The sequence below is a fragment of the Rhea americana genome, unplaced genomic scaffold (assembly GCF_003343005.1).
Source record: "Rhea americana isolate MKP2758 unplaced genomic scaffold, rheAme1 scaffold_26, whole genome shotgun sequence".
Lineage (NCBI taxonomy): Eukaryota > Metazoa > Chordata > Aves > Rheiformes > Rheidae > Rhea > Rhea americana.
In genome coordinates this window covers 1,855,060-1,873,736 of record NW_028186379.1, presented here as the reverse complement: position 1 = coordinate 1,873,736, position 18,677 = coordinate 1,855,060, and the positions used below count along the sequence as shown (strand labels likewise).

At 37.9% G+C, this 18,677-nt stretch overlaps 1 protein-coding gene across 1 annotated transcript in view; it reads right to left on the bottom strand.

Annotated features, from left to right (window-relative positions):
* LOC146594384 (cytosolic beta-glucosidase-like) overlaps positions 1-15,468 on the bottom strand; it is a 31,131-nt gene extending 15,663 nt beyond the window's left edge. The window contains 8 exon segments of the mRNA XM_085307620.1: positions 4,898-5,119; positions 5,879-5,909; positions 5,911-5,958; positions 5,960-6,095; positions 6,097-6,206; positions 6,208-6,528; positions 10,923-11,224; positions 15,372-15,468. Coding sequence (XP_085163746.1) covers positions 4,898-5,119; positions 5,879-5,909; positions 5,911-5,958; positions 5,960-6,095; positions 6,097-6,206; positions 6,208-6,528; positions 10,923-11,224; positions 15,372-15,468 — 1,267 coding nt within the window.
* Between the last annotated feature and the right edge of the window lie 3,209 nt (positions 15,469-18,677).

The following is an 18,677-nucleotide window of genomic DNA, read 5'->3' as shown; positions in this document are numbered from 1 at the left end:
ATTATGTTTTACATGTACAAATTACTTCCTATGGGAAATCTCTACTCTRATTTACAGGTAACAGTTGCCTTGAACTTTCCGGCCACCTAGATATGATTTGGTGATTGGAGATGAGTTAGTCATTGAAATTCCAAATCTTAGCTTACACATCTGAGACAACTGGCAGTAAGAGGAAAAATCTTGAGTTTTGCTCTCAGCCATGCAGTAATACTTCTATCTAAGCAAACCAAATCCCCTGTTGGTATCAATAATAATACCCAGAGGGGGGACTTCCAGGGACTTAACCAGGGACTATCCAGCACCAGTACAACATTCAAAATACCTAACTATTTCAGTTACACTCTGAGATAACTAGTAGTCACAAAAACTCTGACACATTTTCTCTTGCCTATAGAGTAGGAATTATTCTTGTGCTGCAGTTGCTGATGCTTTCATTAGCTTTTGAAAGCTAACAGTTCACTAGGGGCTGGGAGCTAGTTACTTTTGAATCATAGTACGTCCCAGATAGTGAGTGAGGGATGTGGAAGGCTGGTTACACCCAGATGGCTTACCTGGAAGAAACTGCTTTACCACTAGGTCTAGCTACTCKCTTTGTAACAGTGCAAACCAAACTCCCTTGTGTCTTCTGCAGCCTCTCCCCTAGGGACCACTTCAYGGGCCCACAGACATCTGGTGGCCATTGGATAATCTTGTTTTTAATTTGTTCTTTTCAATCAAAATCAAGACACTGGCCAAAAAAATCACTCATATCTTTGTTGGAGAGGGATGGTCCTCTTCTGCTGGTATACTGGCCAGTCTCCCATATATGAACTGTTTCTAAGAGAAGAGTGATTTTCCTAACACAGGCCCACATTTGTGTTTTGTCGTCTTTAGTTCAGATGCTTTCAAAGGCAGCTTACAGAGCATTTTGAAGAAAGATTTTTTTTTTTTCACAATTTTGCACTGGAAAACTGTAATCAAAAGATGGTACTGTACTCACTTTGGCATACCAAGAAAATTCATATTTTATGATTATTGTGGCAAAAAAATCAAGTATAAACCTTCAGCAACAAAGTGAATTTTGAAGCGGTCATTTATATTGTCTCAAGGCAGTCATAGACACACCTCCTAAGAAATTATGTGTAACTGTACTTGTGACAACATGAAGTTATAAAACTGGCATTTGACTAGAATTTCATGGTATCCTACCCATTCACTCTGGACCTTTTTAAACTATATAAAAAATCTGATAAACACACAGTTTCTCTGCTAGCTATATTAGCTATATCTGCATTTTTTTTCAGATCATTGAATCCTTCACAGTATTCACAACAAAATCAGTTCGATTTTAACACTTCTGCAGTGACCACTGCAAAGCTCCTTAAGTTTTATACTATAAAGCAGTCAATGTATTTATAGTTCTTGAAAATGTCACATGGCAATGTTATGCTGGGCACAGCACATCTCAGAGACTCCTTAAGATGTCTGCRTTGTTGTATTCTATTTGTTGAGGCATTTTTGTCAGCAGCAATGAAGAAACAGAGCTGTTGCTGCAGCTCTTTCAATAACATTCAAGCTTATCGTTGACCTGAGGGGCTCATATTATGACATCCATATTTAATTTAACAATAAATCATATTTTCATGGACCACAGTATTGCATTATAGCCTCACTGCTCTATATGCATGGAAACGCAGAAACAGCAGCCTAGTATGTATCTACATCACAGACTAAATGGTTAGTTCATGAGAGCAAGGTCGAAGTGTGCAGTGACAACAATATATAAAAGGTTTTATTACAACTATCAGAAGTCTAGGGGGGAGAAAAGGACAAAGAAAAAGCAGTCCAGAAGGGATTGCAAGTAACTTAGGGTGCATTTCTAAAATCCTCTTGACTGTATCACCTTGCTTACTGTCAGTTTTAGTTCTGTTCTGCACATCCCGTTGCAATCAGCATTCTCTGTACCTCATTTGCTCTTCTGCTTCATTCCAGCATATTTAGGGGGAAAATTAACAGCATCTGAAGCTTAAGCTTTACCTATCTCTTCCTCACAGTAATAATTTCTTTTATTTACTCTGCATTTTTTCCTGTTGACCTTCTAGCTGACTTCAAATTAMATGCTCATATGTTTTCTATTTATTCCCAACTCTAGTCTTGCTTGTTCACAGACATTTGTTCTTGCTCTGCATCTGCCTTTTATTTGCCTCTGCCCATATCACATCACATCATCCTCAACTTCTTTACTTTCTATTCCTCCCAACTTCAGCTCCTTTTCCAGTGGCTACTTCTGTGGCCCTCTGCAATCTGACTTKACTTTAATTCATTCTTTCCTCCCCACCAGCATTAGTATTAATTTTCTGTTGGCCAAATTACAGAATAAAACTTCATTATTCTCCTCTATCAGCTGCCTATGGCAATTGTTTGCCCAGTATTCGCTTTGTTCTTCTCCATAGTCCTTATGAAAAAATTCTTATCTCTTTTAGAACATTCCACCTTTCAAAACTAAGCAGTTTCAATTAACTTTTTATAGACAGTCTTGATCTTTGGTCTAGATGTCAGCTTGAACATACACTACATAAAATTAAAGAGCAACCACAGTAAAAAGCATGTCTGTCTATTTCACCACTCTGATCCAGGTTCTCTTTATACATCTCATCCAGCCTTCTATTTCTCATCTCTTCATGAACTGGGTCAAAACTAAATTTTCAGCTCCTTGGGGTAAGAAGACACCATTTTCATTTATCTGTAAAGCACCATGCATGCTTATGGCTCTGCAAAGATGCTAAATATGTATATCCACATTTATTAAGATGTTGATGCTTTTATCTACTCATAGAGTATAGAGGCAACATGGTGGCAGTTGTATCCATCTAAAAACTATTTTCCATCTAAAGTCTATCTATAACGTGATATATTAATAGTAGCTGCAGGTTATGCATTCTGTATTTCCTGGTTCATATTTGCATTGTTCTTCCTGGCCTTCTTAACTAACACTACCCAAAGGCAGAAGTCTCTCCTTTTCTGACAGCATTAAAAATCTTAAAAAAAAAAAAAAAAAAAGCATGGGGTAACAAAATAGTGCATTTATTATTTATTCAGTCTTACTAGGTGAAGGTAATTGTATGAATTCATGAAATAAAGACTGCTCCTGTCCTCCCAAATCTTTTAATTTAATTAGTCCTGATGGCCAAGATTTTAGTAATTTTGGATGCAAGAATTCTTGGCTCCCTAGCCTGAAAGGCTTTGAAGTATCTGATTTTCAGAGTACTAGAGCATAGCTCTTTCTGAAAAGCAGGGTCTTGAAAAGGGAGGCTTTCTTGAAAAGGGAGGCCGAGGTAATCAGTTGCACTGATTACACACAGACCACACATGTCTAAAAGCTTTGCCAGACCGAATGAATGGCAAAGTAGGGTTCATTTTACTCAGCCTTTGATGTCCCCTTATAGGCATCTACCTCAGAACTAGTCCCCTTGATTGCCTAACTGTGCATGAACAGAACTGTGTCAAAGAATATACTAAGGTGTGATTCATCTAATCTAATTTAAAAGTTTACTTTAGGGTAAGACATTGTATATTGTAGAATGTCCAGATTTGGTAAATTAATCCCATTTACACTGCCCCAAACAACGAGAATCAAATGTTTATTCATTTCTTTGTATCTTCTTCAGAATAAGTCAAAAACAGACATCCTGTCTGCAACTTTACAAGCAAATACAACAGGGCCTAGGCTCAGACTCAAAACACTGGCCTCCAGTAGACCATAAAGTTTAATTTTTACTCCTTGACACAGCTGCTGTCTGATGCCAACTACAACTCTCTAGACATGGCTTGGAAGAATAGCACAACTCAGGTACTGCTTTCAAAAGATAGTTAGGACATGGTCTCTCTGCTTTTAGGGGGAAAGACAGTATAGACAGATAGACAACAGTAGGTCCTATCATTTACTTTCAATGCCAGAGAATGGTCCTTTGTATTTTCTATTTAGTGAAGAAAAATAATTAGTTGGCCTGGATGACAAGTCTAAATTGTGACTTTGAAGGAAGAGTCACAAGGCAGAGTTTTTAAAGGAACATTTAATTGAAAGTAAGAATAAAAAACCCAAACAAACAAACATAGCCAAAGTGAAAGAGAAGCAAAATGAAGATGGAGGAATGACTACAAAAGCTATATTTCCTTCATGACTGTGATCACTTTGGACAAATATGACAGGGAGACTGGCTGTCATCTAAATGAACTGGCATTTTAAATACAGTTCACTTGATACATAGCGAAAAGGTCCATTCCCTATGAGTTGCCTCAGAGAATACCACCAACATGAGAAAGACAGAGATGGAGTTTCCAGAAGACCTCTATATTGGACCAACTTTGTTTCTATCAAAGTTAATAGTGAAACTTCCTCTGAAAAAACAGAACTACGCCTGTGTTGAACACTTTTGCCCATTCAGACATAAAGGCAGAAACTGAACTATAATGACTTAACGACCTTGCCCAGGCATGAAATATTGCATGACCTCACTGAGTATGGGAGATTGTATTCTGCAAGTAATATGAAACCTAATGGTCAAGTTTCCAGGTGCTCTCAACTTTATCTTTCACAATGAGAGGTATGAGTGACAAGCACTTTTAAAGATCAGTGTGGTTGCTTTGTTCAATGAAAAACTACGGCTGTGCAAAAATGAGTTTAGAWATAATATGTGTATGGAGCACATTTTCATCTGTTTCCATCCCAAGACAGGAAGCAGGATTAAAACTACTTGCTCTTCTTCATCTAAACATTTTTTTTCCTAATTACGTCACTTTACCCCGATTTACATGAGTTTTAGCTTCAAGAATCATTGGTCATTGCTGAATGCAAATAGGCACAAAGGAAAATTGTATTAAGTTTGCACAATTGATCTTTCATCATTTTAAATGGTACCTTTTAAAATTTCCTGTAAAATCAGCCTCAAATACTGCCATCGTTGACTGTCATCAAGTACAGCAGGGTCACTTTGGGAAAACCCATTCTCAGTGATGTAAATTATAGAGTTATTATAYGTATCTTGGAATGAGAAAGCAGAAGTTTTACTCAGAACAGATGTAAGAAAGCCCATAAAATCAGATGCATTACCCTCTATCTTTTCTAAGCTACAAACTAAAACTAGTTTTCATCGAATTGCACTGACCCTATTAACTTAATTTTCCATGAGCTGACCTTTTATGACTAACAATGGAAAAGCAAAACTGTGCAAATATCCATGAAGACAGTGAAATGACTTATTTTAATGAGAAGACTAAAATATCTTTTCTGCATTAGCATCTGCTTATTGTCACTGCTGCTTAACCCCTTGGTACTGGCAGTCACCACACATCCCATTGCCAGTAGTAGATGCTTGCCAGGAAAGCCTTACTGCTGGCATCAGAAAGATCATTTCTAGAGTTCAAAAGATGATATAACACTAGTGTGTCATTTCAAACTGTAAAATAACTATCAAGTCCAAAGGCAATAAGAAAGTACTGAGGCTTCTACTCTTTATAGCTAGCATGCAAAAATTAAATTAAGAATCCCAAGGTGACTTGTTTATTTATACTCTTGTACAATGTCTTATGCCATTCAGATGTGCTCCTCACCAAGGAAAGGGAAAAGGGAAAGGGAAAAGAAAAGAAAGAAAGAGGGAAAAGAAAAGAAAAAGTGAGAAAAGACAAAGGGAAACAGATCACCCATATTATTCACTGGATTCCCAGATCCTCTCATGGGCCTGCTAGTAAAATGGTTCTGTGAGCCTTTATCATAATTTGATATAATTTGGAAGTCAGTGGAAATCCCATAGTACTGTTGCTAGCCATGAACTCCAAGTTGCAACAGGCCATGAAAGATCCGTATTTGTTCAGCTTCATGGTCCAATGAAATACTTAGCTTATTGTCTGTATCTCATGGTCTTTAATTTTGCAAGAAGTGTAATAATTCAGAGCAAAGAAGTTAGCAGTACTCATGATCATAATTTTTTTCTTCTTTAATGAATTCTGGAAGCCTTGATGATAAGTAACTTTGATTTTAACTTATTCCAGAAATACAGAACTTCGCGACAGCTGGATACTCACAGTCAGTAAATATTGTTTTCATAAACCAGTGTAAGTTTAGTGGCTTCTTGATTTGCTACAAAATTTGGGTCTGGAGGTTCTACCCAATTTGTGTTCACAGCTATAGACACAAGTCCACATTTCTTTTCTCTGAATATCTTCTTATCTAAATCTGTGCCAGGATTTAGTATGAGCTTTTATCATATTACAAGTTGCTTTGCAAGGTCTGATACAAGCTTCTATTAAAGCTAGGGCTATACCTTTTTCATAACTATCTATGCCAACAAGATAAGGCTTATTAATAGTCATCCACAGTTTCACTCAGTCTCCAAACTTTCTGAAGCAATACTTTGAATAAATTTCAAAGGTCTCAATGATTTTTTCAAATCTCCAGTCACTTTCATCTTCTAAGGGCTGAGGTAATTCAAAGTAATACAGTGGCACCATGAGCACTGTGAGAGTGATACTCAGCCAGGTAAATGAGCTGGTCTTTTATGATTTGAACTCAGCTGGGTAAACTGTTTCCTCTAGGCTGTTCCACTGTCCATCATTCTCCATGCCATCATCAAGACAAAGAGGATACTGCCAATGTACTCAATATTTTTTAACTACAGGGAATCCAGAATCATGTGGAATCAATGGTTTCCATACTAGACAGAATGTCTTGCCAGATCTATACGGCATTTACGGCTTTTCACTGGGCTCTAGTAGCTTCTGAATAGAATTTAGGGCATTGGTCTCTTTAGCTACCAACGCGAATGACTTAACATTAGTTTATCCAAGAAACCAACTCTCTTCCTTTTACACTGCTACAGCTACAGACAGCTCAATCCCTCTAGCTGCAAGAAGGAATTACCAACCTTTCCCACCTCCCACTCCCGACATGACAGAGAGCAACTATAATTTTCTGGATGGCTTGTTTAAGCTGACCAACACRGGGAGAACTTTGGGGATGTATTTCTAGAGCCTTAAAAGGAATTTAACTTCTGTTTGGATTTAGCAATGGCTGACACGAAAAGGTTTCCTAAAGAACTATTTTTATGTTGCTGAGGTCACTGTAAGTTTAAATACCAGGATACTTCAAGCTGTCGTATGAGCATTTTTAATTTTGCTTAAACCCAAATACAACTACACTAGTTTTAAACCTTCTGAAAACACTAGATACTGCAAAATATATCATAAGCTCAGGTTCAAAGAGTATCAGTTAGCTTGCTCTTTTACTAGATCTAGTTTAGTAAGGTAATTGGAAGAGGCCGATAAGGTCCTTGAGTTATTTATTAAGCTAAGAAATTCCAGCTACAATAGGTCTCTATCATGCTGGTGGAATGTAGAAATCAGACATAATTTCACACAACATGTTTAAGAATATTTAGAATCTAAAATTCAATGAAAGTTTCCAAACCCTTGCTGGATTGAAACCCAAAACTAAGAAAGAAGTAAAGAAGATAAGAATATGGAAGACAGGAGGAGCAGGAAGAAAGGAAAACTACGTTGCATAGACTCACAAAATGTATGATTAGGAAATTATGTTGGTTTGGACTATAGTTTTTACCAGACTGTGAATTAGAGATTTTTTTATTCCAAAACAGGTCACTTGTTCATGAGTAAGTTTGTACTATACTGGCTTTTTCCCCTGGGATTTTAGGTTCAGTTTACTCTGTATTGGTAAAAATGCCAACACAGAACCTTATACTACATTATCCTGAAAAGGACAGTGGTTAGACTTTTAAYTAATTAATTAGACATTTCTGATCTTAAGGATTTCTGTCAAGCTGCTTTTCTAACACAATACTTAGGTAACAAGCAATTATGAGCCCCAGATTGAGTGCTTCTTCCTGTAAACAAATGGGAACATACACACCCTTTATCACAACAAGACTCAGTAAGTTTGTTTACACAGTAATTCACAATAAATCTCACAGGCGGTTTGCTTTTCCTTCTAAATACAGCACCACAAAAACACATTACATTCTGAAGAGATACATGCCTGAGAATGCACTCACATAAAAAGAGATGGCATTCATCAGAATTTCAATATTTGAAACAGAAAATTCTTGTAATTTGCATCCAGTTAGGAGCAAATTCACAATCTGTTACTACTGCCCCTGAACAGTGACTCATTTCACTTTAATGGGACTGGTCATGTGTTAGCTGTTTGCTGATGGGACTGTGAGGTTTACTACACAAATTTAATCTAGGGATAATAAAAATCCTTCACTGATACAGAATCCTGTTTTACCACATTTAGAGCAGTGCTCCTGAAAAGACAATAAAAGTTTCTCATTCCAATTTTCAGATTATATATTACTTACTACAATTTATAACATTTATGTGTAACCAGCTGTCATTTTTTACATATCAATTAAACACCAATAATGGGAAAGATTTATGCTTTGTGTTAGAAAAAGAAAGAGAAATATAACTGCTTCCCTGAAAAATGTAAATGTCAAGTCAAATTTCCAGATTGTTTCATAYTTTCCAAAATAGCCTGATTTCACTTTTATGGCTATCTCTGTAGGTCACCTAAAAACAGAAATACAGAAGGAAACTTTCTTCTGGRGAAAGTGTGTATACATGGGTTGGGTTGGAGACACTCCAGACATTTGGGGATTATAGACATTAAGGAACACATTGGAAAATGAAGGCTTATTCTTCTCTCCTTTCTGTCTTCCTTCCCCATCTTGATTCTCTACCTGAATGCTGAAGACAGACGTAACACCTCTATGCCTACTACTTCTGTCCTCTCCATACTGACATCTAGTGTTTAGTAGCTAACTTACTCTGCTCAAAGCAGCTTCTAGGGTAAAAAATAATTGTACAAAAATACTTTAAAAAGCAAACTCAGTATAAGTTTTAACCTAAAACCTGACATTTCTTAGAAATAATACACCTACAGGATTGCTGCTGTAAAAGAACCCTCCCCCCCCCACACACACACTCCATGAGTTGGAAGCAGAAGGATTTTAAAGGTTTTCAAATGTCCTATGTTTTAGGTGTGAAATTGGTAGTGAATCAGTTGGTGTGAATGATTTTATTTGAAAGGACATTGCTCTAAGCTTTCTAATTCTTCACATGCTCTTTGTAAAAATGTTTATATAGAAGATGATGGCCTTTCCTTGCTATGTAGTTACAATTGCTTCAACAGATCACTGCACAAGAGAAGTGAACTGCTGCCTAATGAAAACTGGCCTACTTGGAGTTTCTCCAATGCCCTTTCACTAAATGTAAAGTTCATAATATTAATCAGACAACTGCTTATACTGGGGATCAAGTGAACATTTTCTGAAAATACAGCTGAGTTTTGTCAAAATGTTAGCTTTCCTTACCAGGTGCATTCAGAATGTCTGCTTGCTATCTCCCGCTCTGACATCTAAATAACAAAGCCTGTGCAGTAGGCAGCTCGGTGGCGAACGAGCAGTGCCTGCAGCACTAGCTGAAGGAATCTAAGTACAGGGAAGGAACCACAAGTACTCAGCCAAATATAAATTCAGCATGCCACAAAACGCATTCCTGGGGAAGGGCAAGCTGTGCCAGTAAGAGCAGGCTGCATGTTGTAAATTTTGGTATCAAAGGTAAAGCTTCCAGTCAGGCCTCTGTGGGACATTGGCACAATTCTGCAGCCCTGCTCTGCAGGGGAGAAAGGCTGGCTGGTCTGTTTACAGCAGATTCACCAGCCCGCTCCCCCCCACCTTGCAAATTCTTGAAACAGAGGCTCCTCCACTCTCTGGTGAGAAATGCAATCTGCAGGGTGTAGAGGACAGACTGTTGCCTGCTTCAACAGCTGAAATTCTACATGACTAAAATTCTGCAGAGAAATACTGCTTCTGCTGGCATTTTCCTAGCACAGATCAGGAAACCCTGAAGGAGCATCTTTTTAGAAATTCTCTYCTTTGCAGCCTTCCATCTTTGCCATCTTCAAAACAGTGGGTGAAAACAATTGCCAAGGCAAACTCTGCCCCAGAAGTACAAATACATATCTTCTTGGGTGAAATGAGATTCATAAGAGTAGGAGATAGGGTTGAGATTCAGAAGTTCCTCCAAATCTACTTTACTTTGTTTTTGTTGGAACATTTTCCCACCAGCATATAGGAGGCCTTAGCTAACTACTCTGATTCTCCTGTCCCTTCTGGTTCAGCTTCAGTTCCTTTTATTCTTCATAATTCCCTCCACTGCTTCTTTTTTCTATTCCCTACATTGTGCAAGCAAATCTGCCTTTTTCTTTCTTTTCAAAGTAAGTCACCTTCATCTTTTCCCCTAGTCCATACCAAAGGAGTTAAAAAAAAACAAACTAGATGTGCAACAAATTTTATTTCTGACACTTAGCAATCTGACCAGCCTGTTTATATGCTGCATTCCTTTTCACTTGCATTTTTATATCACTTGCTGAGATTGTGAGAACCTTTCTGTTCAGAACAGGGACTGCCTTGTGTTTACCACAGAACAAAGCACAATTCCTTGCCGAGTGTGAAGAATTCCCTCTAATTTTCTAACTAATGGAAATATCTGCAGAAATTCTGTCTTTCTTATACAGTGTAAAACTGTAGATGTGGAGTTCAGTACATCTGGTTATACTGATAAACTATCAAAATGTATTGGCCAAATAAGAGCTCTGTCTATTGTAAGCCATCCAAAAATATCCTTGTGGCTAGGATCCCTATAAGTATAAACATTCTGATGAAGCAAAGTGATTTAGAATTACAATTAAAAAACTGGAGTAAGCAAAAAATACATAGGAAACATAATACTAATCCTATCCCAAAAGATTGTGCTATCCAAGGGGATCTAGAATATTAATTAGTAAGTTGTTGCAAACCTATAAAAATCATCCCATAATTACTCTGAAAAAAGTTGCAATTTCAAAGCTACACCGCAGAATAGCATACTGGATTAATTATGCCAGACTGCAGCAATAACCTTGAATTAAAGCTGCAACCTTCTATTTTTAAGAAACAATTGCCTTTCTGGTTGATGAAACCTGTCGTCCCATCAGGTAACAGACGTGACCAGGAAAGAGAAAAGCGATAATGAGTCAATCCAAGCTGTTTGATACATTTCAAATCTTCCTCCCACAGAGTGTAGCTGCCACAAGCTACATCACCAGTCTGGTTCTTGAAAACTCGATCTCTTCCCTGATGGGTGAATGTGTCCCAGACATTAGGGCCTTTTCCATCTGCATTCCAGCCTCCTGATTAGAAAACAAAACTTAGTCGTTACACTTTTGACATCAAAAGACATATGTTTAATGTAAATATTTATCACAGAGCAGGCACAAGAATCTCAAAATCTTATGAGCAAAGCAAGCAGCATTTGCTCCCTTCTCCCATATCATTTGAAGTAACTAGGAATTTTCAAGCATTAGTAGATATTTGCATTAGGTTTTGCATTCATTCATATTTTTGCTAGCTGTTAATTATTTGAAAATCCTGTTTCTAAAAGCACTTAGAGTTCTGACACACTTCATGCTTTCTTAGCCAAAAATCAGATGCTTGCAACTCTTGAGATATTACATGTTTTCACAAAGGGCATTTTCTAATGCAGCTTCCATCCATAAATGTAAAAGATCAGTCCATATCAAAGAAAGCCTTTCGGGTATGAGAAATACATCCAACAAATAGGCACTTACGGCTTTCTGGATGTCCTTTGAAAATCCTGACAGTCTGTTAAAAAGAAAGGAATGCCATTATGAGCCATGCCCCTAGGCGTATACAAGATGAATTAATAACACAGCTCTGCAAATCTTCTGCTTTTCGCTTAGCCAAACGTTCACAGAAATGAATTTTGTGTRTTCAAAATCCTGCACCACTTTCTTCACTCCATAGTTCTGAGAAATTTCTTTGCAATTCTAAAATTGAGATAGAGGTTACCTTTAAAATATTTGAAATTTAGCTACTGTTTGAGATCTGACATTATATGGTATTTAAACCAAATAAATGCACCTTTCCTCATGACAAGCTTCTTTATCTTTCCAGAATGATGCTGTAGCCCGGGCAAACATTTCATTTTTAATGCASAGAGCTCAGTAAACTTACACTCCTGCAAAGTGTGATTTTGTCATAAAATTCCAAATAACCCCCCAAACGTCCAGCTTTATTCAGTGATATTTTTCAGAGCTCCAGTGAATGCACTGTCCTGGATTACTCTCTAAAAAGTAAAATGACATTGCGTGTTAAAATCGTGTATAAATTAAATATCAGTTGGGTTGTAAGATTAATAACTATATAATAGCTACATATCAATCCTCAATAAAAGCGTTTTAATAATCAATTAGTATCACAGAAATTAGAGATGGAGGAGAACTATTAGGAGGTCACTGAGTCCATCCCCTGCCAATGCAAGATTGCTCCCTTAAGTGTATTCAGTACTTAATACACATCTGTCTTATTAAATCTAAGTTTAATGCAAGGTTAAGCATATTGAAGACACTTAATTTAAAGCATTACTAAAATCTGTAATATCACTTCTATAACCTAGCTTTTCAAAGATCATTGTCACATTTCATGTTCTTTACAGAATTTTATCACAGCACACGAACACCAATACATCTACATTTGGTTGATCAGTAAATTAAACTCTTACAGGGTACAACCTTCAAAGTAGGTCAATTTTTAGATCCAGACAGTTTGAGTTTCTTTTACTCTCAGATTTTATCACCGACTTTGTGCTCTGTCTGAACATTCCTCAGAAAAATACAATACTAAAAGTTTTCTATGTGCCACTTTTGATTTTAAACACAAAAAACCTCAGTCATTTTGGGGGGAGTACATAAAGGAATAAATAGTAATTCTTTTGTGGTAYCTATAATTTAGAAATCTTTAACAGCAGATTTCCTGCAATATATCTGCAACAGTCTCCCCAGTCTGGACCATGATACGGTTCCTTTTCCCCAGGGTTGTGGTGAAAAGAAAAAAAATGCCCTAATGGACAGCTCAGATACCTTCATTTAGGCATAACCAGCTGGCACAGACACTGAATGATTACTTTTTTGCCTGCCTTCCTCCAGCAAACGAGGTGGGAAGGAGGGGGAGAYTCAGTGGAGTATGACTGGTGGTCATTAACCAGTATAAAGCCCTGCCCGGGGAGGTGGCAAACAGACCCACTTTCAGGCATGCTTTAGGYTATTCTTAGAGGCCCTCGGTACAATGCTGGATATCTGAGCTAACGAACTGAAGTATAGGAAGCAGTCTAGCCAAGGCTGCAGAAAGCTCCATACACTCTAATGTATTCTGCTGAGCCACAATTAGCCTGCACAGAGCTCTGCGCTGCTCCTGCGAGCTTCAAGGAACAAAGCTCACACCTTYGAGCTTGCTCAGAAATCTCTACGCTACATACACAGCAGTTCATAGTGTAGACACGCACTGAGTTTTAGTCAGCTTCAGGGTCGGAAAAAACAGTGATGAGGAATTGATTTTGCATTTCAAACACAGAGGTGAGACTTAACTACCAAATTATTACATATTATAATAACGTCATCAAATGATTAGAATCAATTATCATGCAACATGCGGGTACATGTTCCTCATTCTCTACAGCTATTACAATGGAATAAGACAGACTATTTTTCCCTTTGAAGTGAAGCTAGTGTAGAAATATTACTGATCAGAGTATTTAGGTTTTCATGTACCTTTCCAAGTTAGATTTTTTTTTCTAATTCAGTTGTGCTTTCACCTTTTGGAGTGACAATTTCTTGGCCTGATCTCTGCCCAGAAGGTGAAATTTTGTTTGAATTAATGCAGTTCAACTATTTGGCATGAGAAAGAAGTGAAGAAAAACACTTTTACCATTATGAGAATTTTTGCAACTTTTCCCTCACCCCCTCTCCCCCAAAAAATCAAGCAGAGAGTTGAAATTTAGCATAGAAATGGCCCTCAGTAAGAAGAAGTGCCTTTGAGTGTTCTGGTGCAAATTGATTTTGATTTGACTGAGTCATGAACCTTTGAAATCTGCACTTTGAGCATGCAGAGTACAATTGGTATGATTTTTTAGCACTTTGAAATATACAGAGTGAAGAAGGTTGTGCTATGCATAAATACATCGCTGACAGTAAAAAATAAAGTAGCCTGTCAGCCCTTGCCTCATCCACTGTGTATCATGTGATATGTGCAACAACTGAGTTTGGACTCTACAAGAACTCTTGCTTCAATCATGCTGCCTTTAAGTCAGAAGCTGCAGTTTCCCAAGCTTTCAGGAGAAGGAATTCCCTGTTGAGTTTCCTACTTCCGTGGGAATAGGGTCATCTGAGTAGCGTCTAGACCACATTATAGATTTTTTTTAAGTTTCTCCCACTCAGAAGCTTAAGGAAAGCTCATTAAAATTACATTAAGAGAACATTAACGTTGCACATCCAGCCACTCAAAAAGGCAGGAAATTATAAGTCACTCTACACAAACACACAATTCACATTTTAAAAACCAGTTAGTAGAGCAATGCGCATTGCAGGACTCCAGTTAGAATCTGGCCCAGAATATTGATTTGCAGAGAACGCAGAGCTGTTCAGTCTATTAAGTGAAGCTAATAGAGCTCATTAAAAGGTTCCAGCTATGGACAAGTATCCTTACCTTCAGCAATAACCAAGAACTAAAGGCTACATCCTCAAAGACAATTTGAGATCTACAACTCCCATTTAGGTACTGAAATCAATGGGAGTTAAGTGTCTGCACGCTGCAGGGTGTAATATGAGAAAATCTGATCTATATGTGTTTTAAAGGTCCCTAAACATACATTTATGAAGACAGAAAGGTTGGGATGACAGCTGTTGGGATCTCTGTACCTTTTTGCCTTCCTTCTCTGCTACATGTTTTCATATGATGGTGGGCAAACCATTTTATCAGTGTCTCCACTCACTGTTCGGAACATGATGCACATTCTAGGGGAGGGTCTCCCCAAGTCCAGCTGTTAAGCTCTCAGCTCACTATTTTTCATATTCCTTGGAGATGAATTCCTTACTGAGGACTCCTCCGTCAGTACTAACATCTGATGAGATAGTTCTCCCATCCATYCTGTTTGGGAATATTCGATAGTAATCTACTTAGATTAGCTCTAGAGAAGGACTATTGGGGAAATCACTTATTTCTGCTTTTTTTCTCTCACTCTAACTAGTTAGTGAAAGGTTCCTTCTCCCATTAAACAGTCATATTTCTGAGATCTGAAACCTTTTTTTACTTCCTTCTTACTGCTCAGGCCAGAAGGATTTAAAGGAAGTGCTACATGGATTTGCATCAGATTTAGCATCTATGTAACGAGTCAGAGATCAAACACTCTCCTTCCTGGATCCAGATTTTTGGCTTATGTTCACTTAAAACTCCCTTAACACTTTGGCAGATAAAAGTTGATACTTTCAGTTTGATATGCTGCTGTAGCTGCACCCCAAGCAAATCCAACTGGAAAAGCAATATCCTCTGGACACCAGCTGTAGGGGACAGGAGAATACATTATCCAAMACTGTGAAGATCTGGGCTGGCTTTACAGACAATGGTTTCTGGCTACTCTTCCACTTGTTACAAGCRGATTCTATATTGAAAACAAATATAAACCCTAAGCAGTTTCACRCACTGAAGGGTAAGCCATACACCTTGCACATCTCCAGATTAGAGAGGTTCAGTCAGCTAACAGTGAAAGTGAAAAGGCATCAGTGCCAAAGCCTGCAGCAGTCACCGTAAAAGGGCTCTATCCAGGACAAAGCATCAGGACACTGAACAGGTTTCTGCTCGCCCTCTCTTGACTTCCCCCTATCTCCCACCACCCAGAATAAGGACTTTGGAGCTGGAGCTTCTACCCAACATAAATTTTTTAGTCACCTGGCAAAGAATCATTTCAAGCCCTTTTGGTAAGCTCCAAAAATCKGCACTCTCTCTTCTTTTCTGGTATCCAATTAGCATTTTTCTCTCCAAACACAACTATTGGCCGGACCACACTGCAGTAGGGGGGGAAGGGGCTGCTTTAATCATGACATGTTTAGCCATGGAAATCAGTAAGTAGAAGAGGAAGGTCTGCACGGGAGTACAAACAGCTGTCCTTCTCCTTTAACATCCCATGATTGCTCATACTTTCTAGAGCAGCAATGACAACCATATGGCATGTGTGCCAGAATCAGCATCTGCAAAACAGCCCTCAGGTCTCTTCCTCTACCCTCTGTCAGCGCTACTACAGCCTTCCTGGCAGCACGCTGAGAGGGAAGCAGCAGCAGGAAGAAATGTCTAGATAAGCTTGTAACATGTGGGACAGGCTGCAAGTAGTTTACTGTCCCTACCCAAAAACCTGCAACATGTAAATTACCTTCACATCTGGCACACTAGATGGCACTACGGCAAGTTTTGTTTTTTTGTTTTTTGTTTTTTCGGGGGGGGGGACTTGCAAGCATTTTTTTCTCATTTCTTATATTACCATAACCACACTGTTTTTGCTAAAGTCAGTATCTGCATTTATTAGACTACTAGGCAATAATGCCTGACCACTACACTCTTTTCTTCTTACTTGGTTGTGTGGTATTATTTACTTTTGCTTGCATCTTTTTGATTTTCAAACCTTTCCAGATGAGAACCTACCCCTGAAAAGCATACACATTAGTAACGTTTTCTTCTACACTGAAAATAAGACACTCCTTAACATACACAGAAGAGCCACTAACACAGTTAATACACATATTTTTGCCAGAAATATACACAATGGAAGAGTCAACTTATTAGGAAAAAAAAAGTAGYAGAATTGCAGAGAAGCAGATTTAATTCTGAAGTGCCCATTACAGAACCAGCCAGCGCAGAGGCAATGCAAAATGAATCAGGCTTTCACAGCAGGCCAGCACTTCCTCAAGTGTCTTTCAAAAGGAAAGGTAAAAGCCCTGTGAATACAAAGGAACAAAGGGGGGAATGAAGCACAACATACAAACTTGTTCCCCAAACACATCCTGACACAAACATACATCCTTTGTATGTTATATACAAATGGCCCAAAACTGATACAATGAACTAACTAATGTTCTCTGGTTGAAGTGGCCTCCTCATGAGCATCCTAGTACAACACTGAAAATCCTAAAATCAAAAACTATAAATTAATACCTGCTGAGTATCTTTCATTTGCAGGAGGGTAAGCATTGGACACTTAACAAAAAAAAACTCGCCAGGGACATCTTAAATAATGATTAATAGGCATTAATGAACAAGAGCAATTATTCACATTTTTCCATCATTGAATGTTACTGGTAGGTACCTTTGAAAAGGTAAGTGACAAATCTTTTCCCAGAAAATAATACAATTCAATTTCACAGGAGTTATAATAAATATGTAACACAGTAATAGGTGGAGAGGGGCAGACAGGAGATAGTAGCAATAAAAACCCAATAAAAAGTTTTCTAAAAATGCTTAACCATAAAAACAAGGCTAAAAAGTGTCACTGCTGATTTCCTGGCAGGAATCAACAGAGACAGAGATGGGTTTCAGGAGACACTGAGTGGGAGGAAAATATTCCGTAAACAGTCTGGGGAAGAGTGAACAAAATTTGCCTCAGAGGTGAAGGCAGATTCACAGTAATGAGATAGCAGACTGTGTCAGGTAAGTAGGCAGATACTGAAAGATGCAGAGCTTCAAAATTCAGAGAAGCTGAGTTTATGGCAGCTAGCCTCAAACTCTTCTGGCAACCCAAAGCTAGATTTGTGACCTCACTTTTGGTCACATTTCTGGATTCATGAATCTACTTTTTGTTGCAGAAATGGGACTTCAATTTTATCTCCATTAGACCCACTGTAAATCATGACTTTAGGATGCAAACCACTGAACACTATTATTTAATGCCAGACTGATTCAGTTTCATTCTTATTTTGGTAATTTTCCCCACATCTAATAATCGCAGCCCAACCTAAAATTCAATATTCCATTGTTTTGTCCAACTCGTACATGTCCAAAGCTGAATCTAATTAATAAGAGCCTTCAGTTCTACCCAGAGGCACAATTTTTCCAGACTAGATTTAGAGTTTGTTTGCTTTTACATTTGCATTGACACAGACTGTAACTAGATGAATTCAAGCCAAGTCTTCCCTGGAAAAATTGAGCAGCTCATGGATATACAAGTGTATTTGGATAAAAATATTTTTTGGTAAGTCAATACAGACCAAGAGTAATTGGCCCTAATGCTAAAAGTTGGCAACCTATCTTTCTAAAAAGGTGGGTATTATATTAAGATGAAAGATGAACAGACTCAGAGGCAATCTTTTCTGGACTGAATCTATGTTTCCTACCTTCATATTATAAATAATTTTAATAGTGTTTACTATGGAATTTAAAAATTAAACTTTGCAAGGGATGTGAAAATTAAACTCTCTTTCCTGAAACTGTACACTGCAGGAACAGAAGAAGGATATAGCTGCTTTGGAAGCAAGATCATACGTCTCTGCAACAGCCAAAACAGAAGAAATTCACATATTCTGTGAGTTGTCTTTGAAATTGCTGTTCATAAATTTAGCTTCTATCCCTGGCAACATAATAGAACAGCTATTGAGAAAACAAATTTACTAAAACACTTTGAAGTCTGCCAGACAAACCTGATTTTTTTATAGTAATGCAAAATTAATGAATGGAAAGCAGAAGCTATACTATCATGTGTCTGAATTTTAGCAGTATACTACCTTCTTTAGGATATTTTAGCACTGA